The 18,751-nt window shown below is 41.3% G+C and overlaps 1 protein-coding gene across 1 annotated transcript in view; it reads left to right on the top strand.

The window, feature by feature from the left end:
• The first annotated feature begins 3,063 nt into the window (after positions 1-3,063).
• The window catches only part of syt13 (synaptotagmin XIII), a 24,938-nt gene continuing 9,250 nt past the window's right edge, over positions 3,064-18,751 (top strand). The window contains exons 1-4 of the mRNA XM_043706259.1: positions 3,064-3,457; positions 10,766-10,982; positions 15,383-15,517; positions 17,170-17,480. Coding sequence (XP_043562194.1) covers positions 3,164-3,457; positions 10,766-10,982; positions 15,383-15,517; positions 17,170-17,480 — 957 coding nt within the window. The 5' untranslated portion in view covers positions 3,064-3,163. The remainder of the gene's footprint in view (positions 3,458-10,765; positions 10,983-15,382; positions 15,518-17,169; positions 17,481-18,751) is intronic.

The following is an 18,751-nucleotide window of genomic DNA, read 5'->3' as shown; positions in this document are numbered from 1 at the left end:
GAATAATGCTGAGTGTGCTAAGAATTGCACCAACCACCAATTTAAGTTGATCAGTCAAGCTCACAATATGCCTAATTTACACTTGCTAGAAGCTACATGTATTCATATTTAGGCCTTGTCCTCCACAGGTGAAAAGAATATGTCCAGGCATTTCACCTTTTCAGAGTTAAAGAAAAATATGGTGGGGGGTTTGTTGGTCAGTGGTGCACTCTCCATGGTTGTAACTTGATCAATCAGAGTCAACTTACCCAGCTAATCAGCACTGTTTTATCATGAAGTCCAAATTGTTGTTCACTTTGAAATTTGGTATTTTTGTGTCTGTTCTGATAAATGCAAAACAAAAAGAAAATTGACAGCATATCTCTTTATTCAGCAATACTAAACATCAGAGTCTGTTTACTGTATACTGAATGTCTGAGTACAGAATAAGTTACCTGGATGAGTGCAGCTCCAACAACACTCAAGAAGCTTGACAGCATCTACCACAGAGCAGCCCACTTGATTGGCAACACATCCACAAACATTCATTCCCTCCACCACTGATGCTCAGTCGCAGAAGAATGTAACATCTACAAGGTACACTGCAGTACCTCACCAAGGATTCTCTAATAACACCTTCCAAATCCACAACCTCTATCACCTAGAAAGATGGGAAAACCATCAACTGCAAGTTCCCCTCCAAGGCACACACCATCCTGACTTGGAACTATATCTCTGTTTCTTCAGGGGCACTGGGTCAAAATCCTGGAATTCCCTCCCTAATGGCTTTGTGGGTCCTCATACAGCACATGGATTGCAATGTTTCATGATAGCAGGTCACTACCCAAGCTCAAAGACAGTTATAGTTGGGTAATAAGTACAGACTTAGCTCGTGACACATCATAATTTATGAATGAATAAAACTTAGCAAGTGCTAAGACATGCATTCTGTCTACATGTAGTCTAACTCACTGTGACTGGTTCACTATAATGGGGTTTGACCTGCCAGCTCAGGTGAGCACCTCAGTGCCTGGTGTTTGATCAAACATTGATCTCCAGGCTTGAAGACCTCAGCTGAGAAAGCACCAGCTCTCTGAACTTTGTCTTTTGTTTTCTCTAACATCGTGGGAGGGTCACCATGGGAGAAGTTAATGGGAACCTGTGGTAGCTTGTTAATTGCTTCTTCATCGATATGTGAAGGCTGATTCAGGATGTGGTTGAAATGTTCCAAACATCTTTCTCGAACTTGGCCCTTTCCTCTGTGTAGTGTTAACTTTTGGGTCCCAAGGATTAGTGATTAACCAGCAGACTGCAGTTCTTAGACAGATTTCAGATCACCATAGAATTTCTTTCAGTCTTTTATGATCTTCATATGACTGATGTTCAGCTGCTTTCAGGTTCAGCTAAGTGTCTTGCATCCGACTGAACTTGCGTTGCCCATTATGTTGGGTGTTCCGCTCAGCAGTAATGATTTGTCATTGAGATATACTCTGTAGCAATGCTTCTCCTTCAGTATTTTCTGGATTACCTCAATGTTTTCATCAAACTAATTTTGATGCTTAAGAGAGGTCGGTCAAAGGGCCACTAGAGAGTAATATATTTGTGAAGGTCATCTTCAATGCAGTTAACGTCCATTTTTTTTCTGTTAACAGGCAACTCTCCAGTTTCTCTGTAAACAGACAACTCTCAAATATCTCATGATACCATGTTTGAACCTTAAGAGATTAAAACTTTGTACCCTCTGAAGCATTGTGTGGGTGTGGGAGGTTAAACTTCACTTATCTTAGAAACAATTTATCTCTGAAATTGCCGCTTGATATTCAATGGTTTTGCCATCACTTCAACCCACACTAACAACATCCTGGGAGTTACAGTTGACCAGAAGCTGAACTGGACTAATCATAAAAATATAGTGGTTATGGGAGAATTGAAGACTGAGATTGATAGATTCTTGATCAGTTGGGGAATCATGGATTACGGGAAAAGGCAGGAAAATAGACTTGAGGAATGTCGGCTCAGCCATAATCCTATTGAATTGACAGCGCAGGCTCAAGGGGCCATAAGAAATGTTTTTAAATTGGAACGGAGTAGAACTAATACACCATTGTGTTAAAGAGTGACAGTGTTATTTGTGACCATGCATATTGGTAATTTGAAATACATGCAACTGTAAATGAGAGCATATGCGTTTTTTGTTTCATATAAAAGGGTGATGTTTAGAGATTGCACTTGTATTCAGCATTGCTAGCTTGTTGTAGTCATGTTATCACCACCCTCACAATAAGTGTCTTTGTGTGCACTCTGCTAGCTGTTAAATACCTGTTACTTAAAAATTCATCTGCTTAATTCTCTGGAATCAATCTTCACATTCCAAGGTGGTAAAATCCTTAAGTTGCTAAGGGCAGGAGACCTAACCTTCGCCTGGTTTTAGTCCAGCTATCAAAGCAGTTTACCATTTGTGTCCACGTTTGAATGCAAGCAGCTACTCCATAGAGGCACAGGTGGGAGCTGGGCGAAGGCATCGATGATACAGACAATGAGCCACTTCAAAGAATGCCTTAAGCTAGTGCTACTCCCTTACCACCTGTACCCTTCCTGTGCTCTCTCCTAACTGTTGGAGTGAGGAACAGGACCTGCTATGTAATTAACTGCTCCCCAGAGGAGTGAAATCATCGATTTTTATAGGGATCCAAACTCTTTGATACCTTCGCTCCTGGTTGCACAGAACTCAGACCTCATCGAATGCATCAGTGCAATGAGAAAAACAAAACTGCTGTCTTGTACATCTTACGGTAATTGGCGGGATCTGTTTTGGGAGTTAATAAATAAGAGATATTGCTGTTTGCAGCACTGTTGCAACTTGTTTCTCTGGTGTTAAACAGAATCTCAACATGCTGTCGGTTCCTGACGGCTCATGTGAGATTCGAGATGTGAAACGCGAACAATAATTTGCCTTTCGTGAGCGTTATATAAGTTCCCCGTTGCCTTTCGAAAGCCTTGCCCCAGATACCTGTTTTGTATCCCATCAGCAAGCCCCGCCTCTCCTGCTGAGATCAGTTTGAACCCACAGAAAGCGCTGCCGATGTCTCCTCGGCAGCTTCCCCTCTCTGACTGACTTCAGGATGGCAATGCCCGAGATCTCTTGCTCACCAGACCGCCTGCCAGGTTTCACTGTGCGTGAGGGATGAGTTCCCGGGGCAGGATGGCGGAAGATAACTTCAGCCGCCTGTTTGAATCCAAGAGGACTGCAGATCTTTCCCAAAATGTGTCACCGGGAGCGGGGAGAGGCTCTCAGACCGTGATGGCACTTCCACTGGCGGCAGTCGGGGGCACACTGGGCACAGTTGCTGGCTTGCTGGCCATCTGTGTGCTGGCCTTGCTTTGCCGCTGTTCCAGGAAAAGGGCAGGAGTCTCTAAGAGCCCCGAGAAAGCTGGAGCAACCGTGAGGCAGAGTAACATCGTTCCCACGGCGCAGCAGGTCAGTGAACACAACTCTCACAGCAGTTAGTCAGTCAGTCACTGACTCAGGAATCTTATAATAAACTAGATACATCTTAGAAACAATAACAAAAAAAAACCACTAGGATCTCTCGCTTGAAGCCACATTCTTAACGCTGTCAGTGTCACTAGCCAAAGTTGCATTGAGGATAGGGAGTGTTGCAGAGAGGAGAATTCTCACATTGCAGCTGTAAGCCACGGCTCGCCCAGTCACTCTCCCATGACAGCTAATACTCACTCCAAAGTTTGACATTTGTCTGTATTACTGATAGAACCGTTATTTAATGACTCTGAGATTGAGTCATTCTAACTGCTCTGAAGGACTTGTGTACTTTCTGTTTTAGAGACTCCTTAACACCGAAGTCAGTGGAGACATGCCTTATGGTCAGGGAAGAACCCCATCATGATCCCCATACCTGTCATGACTCACAGCCTTGGTCATGTGTGAGCCATATGCAGCAGCTAAATTGTTTTCACCCGTGATCATAAACTAGTCCAGCCTTCACTCTCTACCTTTACTACCAGTGCTAGTTTAGTGAAATATTCAGGCGAGTCTGACAGGAGCAACACTTAAACATTGTGTCAATCTACTGAAACTACATTATTGGACTATTTGCATGCCAACTGCAGATGCAGTAAGTGACAGGCAGAGCTAAGCGATCAAATAAATCTTTCAGACCAAAGCTCTGTAGTCCTGCATCATCCAGCTGCCAATGGTGATGAATAACTCCACCGCTCATTGGAGGTAATGGCTTCTTAGATACCTCCTTCCCCTCAATAAAGAGGGTTGGAGATGCAACGCATCAATGAAGCATTCACAACAATCTTCATCCAGAAGTGGACAGCATGGTGGCTCAGTGATTAGCACGGTTGCCTCACAGCACCCAGAGAGTCAGAGTCAATTCTAGCCTTGGGTGACTGTCTGTGTAGAGTTTGTAGGGTACATTCTGCCTGTGTCTGCATGGGTTTCTTCCCACAGTCTAAAGATGTACAGTTAGGTGGATTGGCCGTGCTACATTGTCTCTAGTGTCCAGGGATGAATAGATTGAGTGGAATAGTCATGCAAAATGCAGGGTTACAGGGATAGGATATGAGGATGGGTCTGGTAGGCTGCTGTTCAGAGGGTCGGTGTGGACTTGATGGGCTAAATGGCCTGCTTACACATAGTAGGGATCCGATGATGAAGTGCTGAATTCAATTCAGTCCACTTGATATCAAAACACAGAAAGCTTTGCATGTGGTCCTGACATCATTCTGGCAACAGTACTGAACATTTGTGTTCCAGAACTTGCCGCACCCCTAGTCAAGCTGTTCCACTACAGCTACAATTCTGGCATCTACCTGTCTGTGTGGAAAATTGCTCAGGTGTGTCCTGTACACAGAAAGTACGAAAAATCCAATCTGGCTAAGTAGTGCCCTATCAGTCTATCCTAGATCATCAGTAAAGTGATGGAAGGGGTTGTCACCAGTGTTATCAAGCAGCAATTACTCGGCAATAACCTGTCAACAATGTTCACTTTGGTCCAAATATGAACTCAAGCTAAATTCCAAAGGGACTGCCCTTGACCAAGCGTGGCACCAAGGAGCTCTATCAAAATTGACATTAATGGAAATTGAAGGAAAAGCACTCTGCTGGTTGGAGCCATACCTAATAAAGATTATCATAGAATAGAATATAGAATCCCTACAGTGTGGAAACAGACAATTTAGCCCAAGTTCACACTGGCCCTCTGAAGAGTAACCCAATCAGACCCATTCCCCTACCCTATTATTCTTCATTTACCCCGACTCATGTACCTAACCTACACATCCCTGAACACTATGGGTAATTTAGCACGGCCAATTCACCCAACCTGCACATCTATGACTGTTGGACGGCAATCATCTAGCTCTGATGAAGTATCACTGGACTCCAAATGTTAACTCTGCTTTCATCCCACAAATGCTGCTAGACCAGTTGAGTTTCTCCAGCCATTTCTGTTTTTGTTTCACATCTCAGTGAGTGTTCCCGCTAAGCTGTACAGCAGCTGTGAAGTCCCAGGTATGCTGATTGGCTTGACAATGGGTGGCTTCTGGAAGCTGGTGTCATAAATGGATCTTGGAGGTCTGTGTCGTGGCAAAAAAAGTTACGGGGAACAGTGATCTCAGTCCAAGGCCCAGCCATCTGAAGCTGCTTCACTTCATTAGTGAGCTTCCCTCCAAAATAACATCAGAAATATGGGTGTTTGCTACAAGTTCAGTGTTTTGTAGCACGTGCGATTCCTCAGATACTTGGGCTAATAAGTGACAAGCACATTTCCACTATAAAAGTGCCATCTTCAACAAAGGACCTGAGGGGCAACTTTTTCATGGAGAGGATGGTGCATGTATGGAATAAACTGCCAAAGGAAATGGTAGAGGCTGGTACAATTAAAACATTTAAAAGGCATCTAGGTGGGCATATGAAAAAGGAAGAGTTTAGAGGGATACGTGCCAAATGCTAGCAAGTGGGACTGGGTCAAATTGGGATGTCTGGTCAGGCCAAAGAGTCTGTTTCCATGCTGTATGACTCTGTTACTATTTCTCACAAAATAAAATCTAAACATTGTTCCTTGACATTCAATGGCATTCATATCACTGAATGCCCCAATATCAATGTCATGGAGGTTATCATTGACTGGAAACTGAATGGTTTTATGTTAATATCATAAATACAGTGGCTACAAGAGCAGATCAGATGCTAGGAATTCTGTGGCAAGTAACTATCCTCTCATCTCCCCTGTTCATCAGCTATAAGGATAGGTCAGCAATGTGATGGAGTGCTTCCAATTTCCTGGATGGGTGCAGATCCAATAACAGTTACAAAGCTTGACACCATCCAGGACAAAGTAACCCACTTGATCGGCACCACATTCACTAACTTTACTCATTCAGTACCTCTACTACCAATGTACAATGGTTACACAAGATGGATTGCAGAAATTTCCCAGAAAACTCCTTCAGACAGCACCTGTCAAACCTCCAACTTCCCTTACCTAGAAGGACAGAAGCAGCAGATGCATCGAAACACAACCACTTTCAAATTGCCCTCTAAGGCACATACCATCCTGACTTCTATATAACTATATCAACTTTGGCAATGGTACTCTGTCTCTAACTGAGTGTACTCATGGCCTGGTACCAAAATGTCAGATTGTTTACCAGTTGCCAACTTTAATGTCAAAAAGGTCAAATGGCTTGTTACTTGCCAATTGCATTGGTGCCACCTGTCTTAAAGAACAGGTAGATGCAGGATCAGTGAACAAAAGGCTGCACAATGGCAACTGGACTGAAAGTGGTTGAGTAAAATAACTGCAGCAATCAAATCCGCTCCTTCCGTTCCCCCAACAACGTTAACTTCAATTCACTTTTTATTTTGAATAAAATGATTCTGTGTAGAAGTGGTCACCTGTTTCCTCCCACAGAAAGAAGTTATCTTTCTTCCCACTGAGTACATCACAACGTGTTAACATCCAGTTCACTCGTTTCAGCTTTTGGTTAGTGTAATGTCCTGTTGTCTCTTAAATTATTCTGCAGAAGTCTGGGTACATTTTAACAAGAAACTTTTTATTTTTATTTTCCTTCATATGTTACTTAGTCATTGATTGACATAGTTTCAGGTGATCAGGTATATCATAATCCCATAGGCTCACTCTGTTAAACCATTACTCCATACTTATGTCAGATACAGTACATATGACTTGCAGAATTAAAGCTCCCATTATACTTGCACAATATTGCACATAAACCTTTTTATGCCTATCTTCTCGTGCTCAGTATAATGTTCTATTTTCTTCACCAATTGTCCTTATGTGCTCATTACATTGGATAGTAGACCACTTAGGCCAACTGGGGGGTGCCATGTTTATACTCCACTTGAATCACCTCCCATATTTCTTTGCACAAATCTACCACCATAAACTTTGATTCCTTTCTCCCTCTCTGTTTAGCTAGTTTTCCCTGAAATGTATCTACATCAATTGCTTCAACCATTCCACTTCTTAGTGAGTTCCACATTCTTCCTACTGTTTGGTTGAAGACATTTGTTATGAATTTCCCATTTAATATTTTTTGTTTTTGCTGACTATATTGATGGCTTCTTGTTACGTTTTTCCCCACAAGAGAAAATATTCTTCCTGGATGTACCCTGTTGAAATTCTTTGATAATTTAAAAGAACTTTTTTTATTAGGTCACCCCTCTGCCTTTTTATCAAGAGGAAGGAGATCTAGCCTGTCAATCCTTTCTTGATGTTTATACCCATGTGTATCTGGTGTCATCCTTGTAAATCTCCCCTGAATCCTTTCCAGTACCTCTACATTCTTTCTATTTTGGGCCAAAACTTCTGCAGGTGACAAACTACATATACTGGATCACCATTGTTCAGAGTGGATCGATAATGTTGATATTCTTTACTATTTTGCTTCTACCATTCCATGGAATACAAATGTACTTGTTTCTTATTCAATTGACAAGGTCACCCTGGGTCCCAAGTAATTTAACTTTACTAATTATCTTATCAAAATTAGTCTAATGTGGAACCTTGTTAAATGCTTTACTAAAGTAAAAGTAAAAAAAAAGTCTACTGCTCTATCCTCATCAATCTTCTTGGTTACTTCCTGAAAAAACTCAAATCAAGTTTGTGAGACAAAACCATGCTGATTATCCCTAATCATTCCTTGCCTCTAATTGCATATAATTCCTATCTTTCAGAATCACTTCTAACAACTTAACCACAACCAAAATCAGACTCACAGATCTATAGTTCCCAGGCTTCTCCTCCCATCCCTTCTTAAACAAAGGTAACATTTGCCACCCTGCAGCCATCTGACACCTCACCCATACTTATAGATGATGCAAATATTTCTGCAAGAGGCCCTGCAATTTCCTCCCAAACTCCCCACAACATCCTGACATACACTAGATCAGATCCTAGAGATTTGTCACCTTTACATTTTCTAAGACCTCTCTTCTGTAATGTGAACTGTTTTCAAAACATCGATATTTATTTCACTGTGTTCTCTAGCCTCCATTTATTTCTCCACGGTAAAAACTGACATGAAATATTCATTTAATATCACTACCATCTCCTGAGGTTCAACACAAAGATAGCCTCTTTGATCTTTGGCAAATGAAGTTTAATTTGGATAACTGCGAGATATTACATTTTAGTGAAACAAATAAGTGCAGGACTTACCCAATTAAAAGTAGGGCCTTGGATAGTATTGTAGAACCTTCAAGAATGAGCAGTTCATGTTCATAATTCTTTGAAGCTTGTGTCACATGTAGATAGGGTGGTTAAGAAGGCATTTAGCATACTTCATTGCCCAAACCTTTGAGTATAGGAGTTGGAATATCATGTTGAGATTGTACAGGCCCGGTGGTGAGGCCTCTTCTGGAGTGCTGTATCCAATTCTGATCGCCCTGTTATAGGAAGGATATTATTAAGATGGAGCGGGACTGTATGACTCTATGGAGGAACATGTTGTAGGTTAAATTTATCTCCAACCAGTTTAGATTTGTACGCAAAATAAAAACAGGATAGCTGTCAGACAGTAATTGTAAAATTTAGAGTTAAGAGACAATTTAGATGGGTACATGTCACTTTAGTGTGGGTCTCCTTCACAAGACAGATGCTAGGTGAAAACTGGGGATTTATGCACAATAGCCTCAGGTTAGTGCAAAATGGTTAATCACATCTAAAAGAACAGGATGAACAGCAAAGATCTAATTCGCTGAGCCAGAAACAGAGAAGCTCTGTGGTGAAATTAAATTTTATTTTCGTACAATGAAGCCAGAGTTTTCTCATGGCTCCCTTGCCTAACATTAAATCAGCAGTTCCCAGAAATATTTGCTTATATCAACCAGCTTTAGGACAAACAGCTCTCACCGTGTCTAATTAAGAGTACTGCTGTCGATGAGATTAAACGTTATTAAAATATTATTACCTCAAAAGGAATGAAAATTGGGAGGAATATCTAAGAGGTGTCTGAGCAAATATTAATGTAGCTTGGGATATTATTAAGACTTCACAAATTGTTTGAGAGCTGACTACACCCTGAAAGAGTTGAGTGGTTTTGGTTGAGTGCAGAGTATAACCATGAATATGTGGCCACTCAGGTCAAGGGTTTGGGTAGGTCAGATGTGAATGAAGCTCATGCACCACTTGGGTGCTGAGTTTTTTCTACCCTTATTCAACCAGAAGATCTTAATACATACTATTTCCCCAATGATGTGACTGACTCCATGGATACGTTTAACTGTTATGAGACCCGTTCTTCCCCCTTACACTCTCTGGGTGTCCCACTCCCTGTCCATACTCCAAGGCTGGTGCTCTCTGTCTCTTTCCAGTCCTGTTCTTGCCAGTATGTGTGCCTTTGGTCACAGCTAAGGTGTACCCTGCCCAGACAAGTGTGTCCAAGTTTGCACAAAATCAGTATGATTTCAACCTGAACAAATACTAACCAATCAGTCTGCTCTTGTTCATCAGTAGAGTGTTGGAAGGTGTCATCAACAGTGTTATCAGGTGGCAGCAGCCTGTTCATCAATGTTCACTTTGGTTTCACCAGGGTCACTCAGTTCCTGACCTTATTACAGCCTCTGTCCAAATAGGGTCAAAAGATCTGAATTCCTTCTATCAAAGTAACAGTTGACCAAATATGGCACCACAGAACACTGCTGAACAAAATGCAGTCAACTGGAAATGGGAGAAATCCCACCAAGGGTTGGAGTCATGCCAAGCACCAAAGGAAGATAGGTGTGGTTATTACAGGGCAATCACCTCATCCCAGGACATTAATTGCAGGAAATGCCCTGGAGCCAACCATGTGTAACAGCTCATCTCTATCATAAGGTGACAATGGGATGCTCACTAATGATTGCAGAATGTTAATTTCCATTTGCAAATCCTCAGATAATGATGCATTCTGTGTCCATATGCAGCAAGACCTGGATAATACTCAGGGTTGGGCTGATAAAGAGCATGTTTGACATTGTTGTGTAATAAATAATCCCACATCTATGATGAATTTACTCTTTTAATGATTGATAAAAGGGTAGGGGATAGTCCATCTCTCCAGCCTCAGCAGCTACTTTCTAAAACCAGTAGAAGATAAAAGGTGCGTGGTTGAAAGAAAGTAAGCCGTGTGCTAGCAGCATGTGGTCACAAGAACATGAATATGCATAACAAAAGCACATATGTTACCTACATCTGCCAGTTTTCTAAGTTCAATTTCTCCTAAACATAAGGCTCTTCTTTAATTGCTATCACAGTTTAGTTTGAAGAAGACTACAGAGCCAGTCCAACCAAGGACCCGGCTGACAACCCCAAAGATCTACACCCCTGAACCAGTGGTAACATCACCGGAATTCATAAATTACACTGACTACACACTGGGATCAACAAATGAAACAACATCAGTCGACGGGGGAGAAACTGACAGTTTAATGGCAGACACATCTGGAGAACTCTTTATTATTTCCAAGAACGGTAAGGCAACGCTCCAACTAGTGGATAAAGTGCTGCCAATCCTCCATGATTTAAAATATTGCCAGCATAGTAACAATTTTGTTCTACAAGTCACACCCTAAGTGGTTGACAATTTGGTGCCCTATGTGCAGGAATACTTCTGGGACCCCTGTCTGCCCCAGTGTTAATGCATGTCAATAAATTCTCTGTGGTGTGATTTAGAAATGGATGTAATATTTTAAAAAGTGAAACAGTTCTGACTGATCCAGATAGCAATATGGATTGTACAATGGATTTCACAAAATGTTGCATGATGCTAACCCCAAAGTTGTCTGCTGGATTTTTTTTTAATAATTGAAAGGTTTGCCTGTGTACTTAGCTGGACTGTCAAGGAAGGAGATATTAAGAACAGGTGAAGATGACATTTCTTCCAGGAAGTTAAGCATGTATTGAAGTTAAAGAAGGGTTAAAATTCCTTAAGGTCTATTTTCAAGTCTGAAATGAGGACTCCTGAAATTGGACTCAATCCTTCATTAATGCTGCTTGGATGAACTCCCAAGGAGACAGTTGTGTTGTATTGATCTTGTAGATTAACTAGTTAGAGTATATCATATAAATAGAAATCATTATTATGGTATTTGTAATCTTGAAACCTTAGTTAGTTAAATACAATTTGTTATGGACCAGCCCAGGCACTCCCCCTGCCCCCACCACCCACCCACCCAAAATAGTAAAGGGGTAGCCTAAACCCCAACTTTTATATTGATTTAAAGAGAAGTGCAAATTGTTGTGTTCCAGTTGCAGTTCAATTGGTCCATCACTACCTTAGCTGAAAATGTGTTGCTGGAAAAGTGCAGCAGGTCAGGCAGCATCCAAGGAGCAGGAGGATCGACGTTTCGGGCATGAGTCCTTCTTCAGGATTCCTGAAGAAGGGCTCATGCCCGAAACGTCGATTCTCCTGCTCTTTGGATGCTGCCTGACCTGCTGCGCTTTTCCAGCAATGAATTTTCAGCTCCGATCTCCAGCATCTGCAGTCCTCACTTTCTCCTCCATCACTACCTTAACAAGGTTACTTTGCAAAACAGTTAAGATTCTCATGTGCTGCCTTTCTCCATTCCAGCAGAATGAAATACTGAAAGTAACAGCCTGTCTCTCCTTATTTCTAAGAGGAAGCCTCTCATCTAAAACTCTAGCAGTACAGGACTCAAGCTGCTATCTCAGCAGCAGCAGAAATCTTCTCAATAACTGAAAGCAAAAGTAAAAACTTTCCTGGGTCTATGTGAGCCCTGAGCCCACCTACTTCTACTTCTTTTGTCTAATTAAAGAAAAACACTCTGGGATAACTCCAAGCTGTTTACTAACTGCCTGTCTGAAGCAGACATCCCAGTACCACAGTGGAAACACCTCTCTGCAAAAGAAACGGCACAAAAAGTACATCTCTCTTAAAGGCACAGTACCATCACCAATTTAATGAATATGGCAGGGCAGGGGATGTGTTGCAACTGTAACATGTGAGAGTGCTGGACACCACTGTGATTCACATAACTACATCTGAATGTGTTTGTAGCTCAATGACCTTAAGCTCCAAGTTAATGAGCTGGAGTCTGAACTTCAGACATTATAATGCATCAGGCACTGGTGTCAATATTGGGGAAAGTCAGAGCTATACCACTGGGAAATCCATTATGCCTTCATTAGTACTGCCCTGGGATCCTGGTTAATAATAAGCATGACTGTAGAGAAGACTCTAGCTAGAGGTGGGTTCACATAAGAGTAGACTTATGGAATTTAAAGAAAAAGGACATGGCAATACAGCAGAGCAGCATAAGTGTAACGGTACCCAGAGTACAGCATGAAGGGACAGAGCAAGAATAGGAATGTGCAAGCAAGAGTAGAAGAAAATGGCAAAAAGACCGAATAAAAGGCACTTTATGAATGTTGCATGTGTTCAGATAAAAAGATGGATAAATTGGCTGCGCAAACTAAAATTAATGGGTATGACATGATGGCCATTACAGAGACATGGTTGCAAAATGATAAAGGCTGCAAACTGAATATTTAGGCGTATTTGATATTTCAGGAAGATAGGAAGGAAGATGAATGAGATAGGATATCTGTTAAGAATGAATAACATCATCATGGTAGTGAGAAATAATTTTGGCTTGAAAGATCAAGATATTGAATCAATTTGGGTGAAAGTAATTAGAAAATATTAGTAGGCACTGGTGGCAGTAGCTTAAGGCTCCTACAGCTGCTCTCTTTTAGACCTTAGTGTGCAGTGATACTGAATGCATTAGTTCCTAGATTTTGGAAATATGCCAATGTATTGGAAAATTACAAATATCATACTTCTATTCAGGAAAGTAGGGAGACAAAAAGCACAAAACATTTGACCAGATAGCTTAACATTGTTATTGGAAAATATTAGAATTTGTTATTAAGGAAGTAGTAGCAGGACATTTAAGAAAAAAAAGCTATGGTGTAATCAGGTCGAGTCAACATAATATTAGAATTAGAATCCCTACGGTGTGGAAACAGGCCATTTGGCCCAATAGGTCCACACCAACCCTTCAAAGAGTATCCCACCCAGACCTATTACCCTACAGCTATTACTCTACATTTCCCCCAACTAATGCACCTAACCTACACATCCCTGAACACTATGAGCAATTTAGCATGGCCAATTCACCTAACCTGCACAGCTTTGGATTGTGAGGGAAAACCCACGCAGGCACGGGGAGAATGTGCAAACTGCACACAGACAGTTGCCTGAGACTGGAGTCAAACCCAGGTCCCTGGCACAGTAAGGCAGAATTGCTAACCACTGAGCCACCATCCCTTTAATGGAAGGGAAATAGTTTTTAACAAATCTGTTAGAGTTTTTTGAAGATGTAACACACAGGGTTGATAAAAAGGGTGCTAGTAGATACAGTGTACTTGAATTTCCAAAGGAATTTGATAAGGTATCACATGAAAGGCTGCCATATAAAATAAGAGCTTCTGGTATAGAGGGTATTATATTAGCATGAATAGAAGACCAATTAATAAAAGGAAACAAAATCAGGATAAATGGGTCATTTTCAGGTTGACAAACTTTAACTTTTGAAGTGTTATAGTGATCAAAGCTGGGCCACAATGAAGGGGTTGAGTATATGGTAGTTACATTTGCTGAGATATTTGTAATGAGATGGCCCACTTTGGCAGGAAGAATAGAAAAGCAAAATTATTTAAATAGAGAGAGAGACTGCAGAAATTCGTGGTACAGAGGGAGCTAGGTGTTATGTTACATATGTCACAAAATGTTAACATGCAGGAAGTGAATGTTAACTTGTCGGTGCAACATTGAGGGCCGAAGGGCCTGTACTGCGTTGTAATGTTTTATGTTCTATGAAGTGAACAGGAAGATAAATGGACTGCTGGCCTTTATTGCATGGAGAATGAAATATAAAAGTAGAGAAATCCTGCTAGATTTGTACAGGGAATTGGTGGCACCTTAGTTAAGGAAAGATACATGCCTTGGAAGCAGTTCAGAGAAGATTCACTCGGCAGATTCCTGGAATAAGGGAGTTGTCTTAAGAGAAAAGGTTGAGATAGGTCCATTGGATCATTCAGAAGAGTGAAAGCTAATCTTATTGAAACATAGAAATCTGGAGGATTTAACAAAGTTGAAGCTGTGGGGCGTTGTTGGAATTTAAGATAGAAAGTATGGTTTTAAACTAAGGGATCTCTGATTTGACTTAGTAATGAGAAGGGAAGTGTATTAATCTCTTCTACAGAGACAAATAGAGGCAGTCTCATTGCCTATATTCAGAGCAGAGTAAAACAGACTTTTGATTGACAGGAGTCAGGTTCGATAGACAAAGACAGGAAAGTGGAGTTAAGGCCACCTCCTCCTGCTCTTGTTATTGTGTTGATCTGATCTTCTATTCAGACAAGGCACAGTTCAAAGATTCTTAACCTGAATGAGGAGCCTGGAAGAGCAGCCTGTTCTGCGGTAGCCTCTGAGATGAGCCTGTATTGTAACTGTACTGTGCAAGGGCAGCCCTATATGGCATTAAATAGTGACTGGATAATTATTCAGATATGACTTTTAAAGACATATCCATATGGCCTACATTGTGATTATGCTATTTAATGTGTTATATAGAACTTTATCACTTACTGTTCTCTTGTACAGGATTTTAGAGAATTGTTTATCATATTGGGCCATGATGTAAGGCAATTGTAGAAGCTTGACAAAAAACATTACAGTTTGTGATAAATAACTCAAAACATAAAATATTGAGTTTGGAGGTAACTGTGACTGATTAGGTGGTTGAATGTGCAAGCATCTGTGATAATGTGGTATGAAAAATTTTGCCCCATCCTTTACCTGAATGATGACTCATTACCATTCTTTCCTTCCTTCTGATTATATATAGCTGCTGTTGATGCTGCTTCTCTATCTGATGATTTGGAGAGTGAAATATCTGAAGATTGGCTGGAAGCTGTGAAGCTGCATTATGCAACAAAATATAACTACCATAAGTCGGAACTGCATCTCACCATTATTGAAGGTGTAGCAATGGTTCAGTATAATTCAGGGCACAGTGTAAATGAGGTAGTTGTCAAAGTCATAATTACTGAGTTCTGGCGATGAAGCAATCATGTGTAGCAATATGCCTGGGAAAATGTTTGGTGATACAGCTATCTTGCCTGTTAATAAACTCAAGACAATTTTCAGCTATGCTGGACACATTACCACAACATCCATTGCAGGTGGGACTTCTTGAACTCAGGCCTCCTGGTCTAGAGGTAGCAGCATTACCTCTGCACCACCAAAGCTCTTTCAGTTACACTAGACTGCAACTAGTTAGTCCCCTACCATGCCCAGACATTTACAGTTGCCAACTATGATAAAGAAAATTAAGTTTAATTTTCTTTCCTCTTCTTCAGGTTGATTTCCATCAACACCAACACACAATCCAGCACTCTCTGTCTGGCCCCTACTTATCTCATCTCCCTCCTGCCCTGGCTGAGTTAGGGAACTCACAGTAGCATATTGCCACTTGTCAGTGCTGAATGAACTGTAGTGTTGTGTGAATTTGGCGCTCTTAAACCACTTTCAAATTCAGTTACTGCCTCAAATCGCATCTAATAGTAAAAATCATCTGAAGCATAGTAATATCAAGAACATTACTGGATTAATGTTTCCTTTAGAGAGTAGTCTCCCATTATGCGATAACTGTCACAATGGTGCTGTAGCTTCCAATTGCTCCAATCACTGGGGTTTTTAGTTTACCATTTCAGAATGACAATGCTACCATCAGTTTCTTCAGCATAATTTCCTGTTCTTCCACTATCCTGTGTTTTACACAAAGGTCATTGCAATTCCATCCCTGCTTCCATTTCCCAGTCTCCTTGTGCAACGTGACCTTTTTATGAAAGGACAGATGGGTGAACTGGACATCTTTACCCTTGTTACTCAGTTGGGCATTAAAAACATAAGGGGATTACAGCACCGCTCCACTCTTTTGCTTTCTTACAGCACTCCTGGGAAAGGAGGATGTGCAGATGGACGGATATGCACTTTATAGAGTGACTTTCTCATTCTCAAGGACCCCGTGCATTTCACAGGCAATAATTTACTTTTGAAAAGTGGCCACTGTTGTTTAACTGGCAGTTTGCTTTCATGGGGAATTGCTGTGCACAATTAGACAAGATCATAGGAACAGAAATGGGCCATTTGGTATTCAAGTCTGTGCTAGGCTTTATCACCTGATGAGCCATGTAGTCTGACCCTTCCTCCCTCCTTACACATTTCTCTTTTGGAAATACTTCTGAACCTACTTTAATTTGTGACAGTGAATTGCATTTTCTAATAATTCTTTCTGTAAAGAATTTTTTTTCAAACCTCCCTGTTAAAAATTGTGGTTTTGGCTGTCTTGCCACTCCACTTGTTCCACAGACTGTCATTTGTGACCTTAAATCTGGAATCATGTTTTTGATGTATTTAAAGCACAGGTTAAATGAAGAAACTTGAAGAAACCAAAAAGTAGCATCTGGTTGCCCTTTACGTAAAAACCATTCTCAGGGATGATGATGTCATACTAAACAGTGCCTCATTCATTAAATCATTTTTCTTAGATAATGAGTGATATTGCAGCCAACAATTCAGATTCTAGCTTGCTCTCTTTCTTCCTTATTTTATTATTTTACTGTTTTCCAGCCCAGTTCATAGATACAGTGGAAAATATGAACTACTGCGACATTTACGTCGTAGGTACGTTGGTCACAAAACTTGGAAAGACTGAGGCCGAGACCTCCAACCAAACCAAGACCTTATTCCCAGTTTGGCAGGAGACTTTGATCTTCCCAGTCTCAGAAGAACACCTGCGGGATGGGATATTGATGCTGGCTCTCTACAGCTATGACAGGTATTCCAGGCATTACTGTGTGGGAGAAGCACAACTCCACCTACTTGACATGCCGATGGATGCAAGAACCAATTTGTGGATCAATCTGAAAGCTCCTGAAAAGGTATCACCTTTTATACCTCCCCAATTCAGTTTGCTCACTGAAATTGTATATGTATATGTTATTGCAAGGCCTCTGGGATCACAATGATCTACATAAGCGGATGTAGTGAAGCAGCTCAATGTCTGAATTATTAATAGGACCAATCAGGCAGAGAGGAAGTATTTGTAGATTGTGGAAAAAACTTGACTGTATAAAGACTTGTTGTAAAGGGAAATGAAAGCTATTGAATTGCCTCTGGGATTGTAATGCTAAATATTATATAAAGAAAGATATACTGCAACCACCTTATGGAACTAAATGTGAGTCCAGGCATCTTTCTCACACCCACCACTGACAAAACTCAACCTAACGCATGGCAAGCAGTTTGTTTAGAGCTGACTGGCGAGCTTTGGCACATTTCTCAGCCCATCGAGGGCCTCGACAGTGACGATCCATGGTGACTGTCAATGTCTCTCGAGGCCCACTCCTTAGGGGTGGAATGGTGAGAAGGTAAATGTTTTCTCTCCTGTTACAGGGTGAGGGTAAGGAAGGGAAGTGTTTTGGTGTACCATAGGCATGGTGGCCTCCAGTTTTTAGAGGCCAAACCTTTGTTTCCATCACATTTGCCAGCATTTCGCCTGAAATTTGAGTGAGTGAAGACATTGCCCGAACCCCCAACTTGGCAGGTAGATTGCCGTGGATACCCAGTTGAGAAAACGAGCCACCTTTTTTGCTCACCCGAGTAGGCAGGTGATTGGGGAGATGGTGAGTTCAGTCCCTTAAATGGGTGGTAAGTGCCTTCTTCAAAGCCTTAGTTTATAGCATGTTGAGATTCCTCAAGTGATCTTCTCTCCTTGAACAATGCCATAAGGTGCCCACCTTTTGTACCAGGTGATCTTTGCTGCAGACAAAAACAGATTCAATTTGAAACAACTCAGTGAATCGCTGTAAGTTGCATGAGTTGATAGATCTTCATTCCTTTTCCCAAAGCAAAGTGGGTTTCCCTTGACCATGTCTGATGGTCTCTCCACGTGGTGTTTTAATCCTAGCCGGGAAGACAGGCTGCTGAGACCTTCACTTAACAAAACACATTTATAGTGAGTATAACATGGGTACCCCTCCTCCCACCCTACCACCTGTAAAAACACCATGCCTTATTCCCAATTCCTCCACCTTCACCGCATCTGTTCCCAGGATGACCAATTCCACCTCAAAAAGTCCCAGATGGCTGCCTTATTCTTCAATCGCAACTTACCTTCCCACATGGTTGACGATGCCCTCCAGCACATCTT

The sequence above is a fragment of the Chiloscyllium plagiosum genome, chromosome 16, assembly GCF_004010195.1.
Source record: "Chiloscyllium plagiosum isolate BGI_BamShark_2017 chromosome 16, ASM401019v2, whole genome shotgun sequence".
Lineage (NCBI taxonomy): Eukaryota > Metazoa > Chordata > Chondrichthyes > Orectolobiformes > Hemiscylliidae > Chiloscyllium > Chiloscyllium plagiosum.
This window is presented reverse-complemented; position numbering and strand designations above follow the sequence as displayed.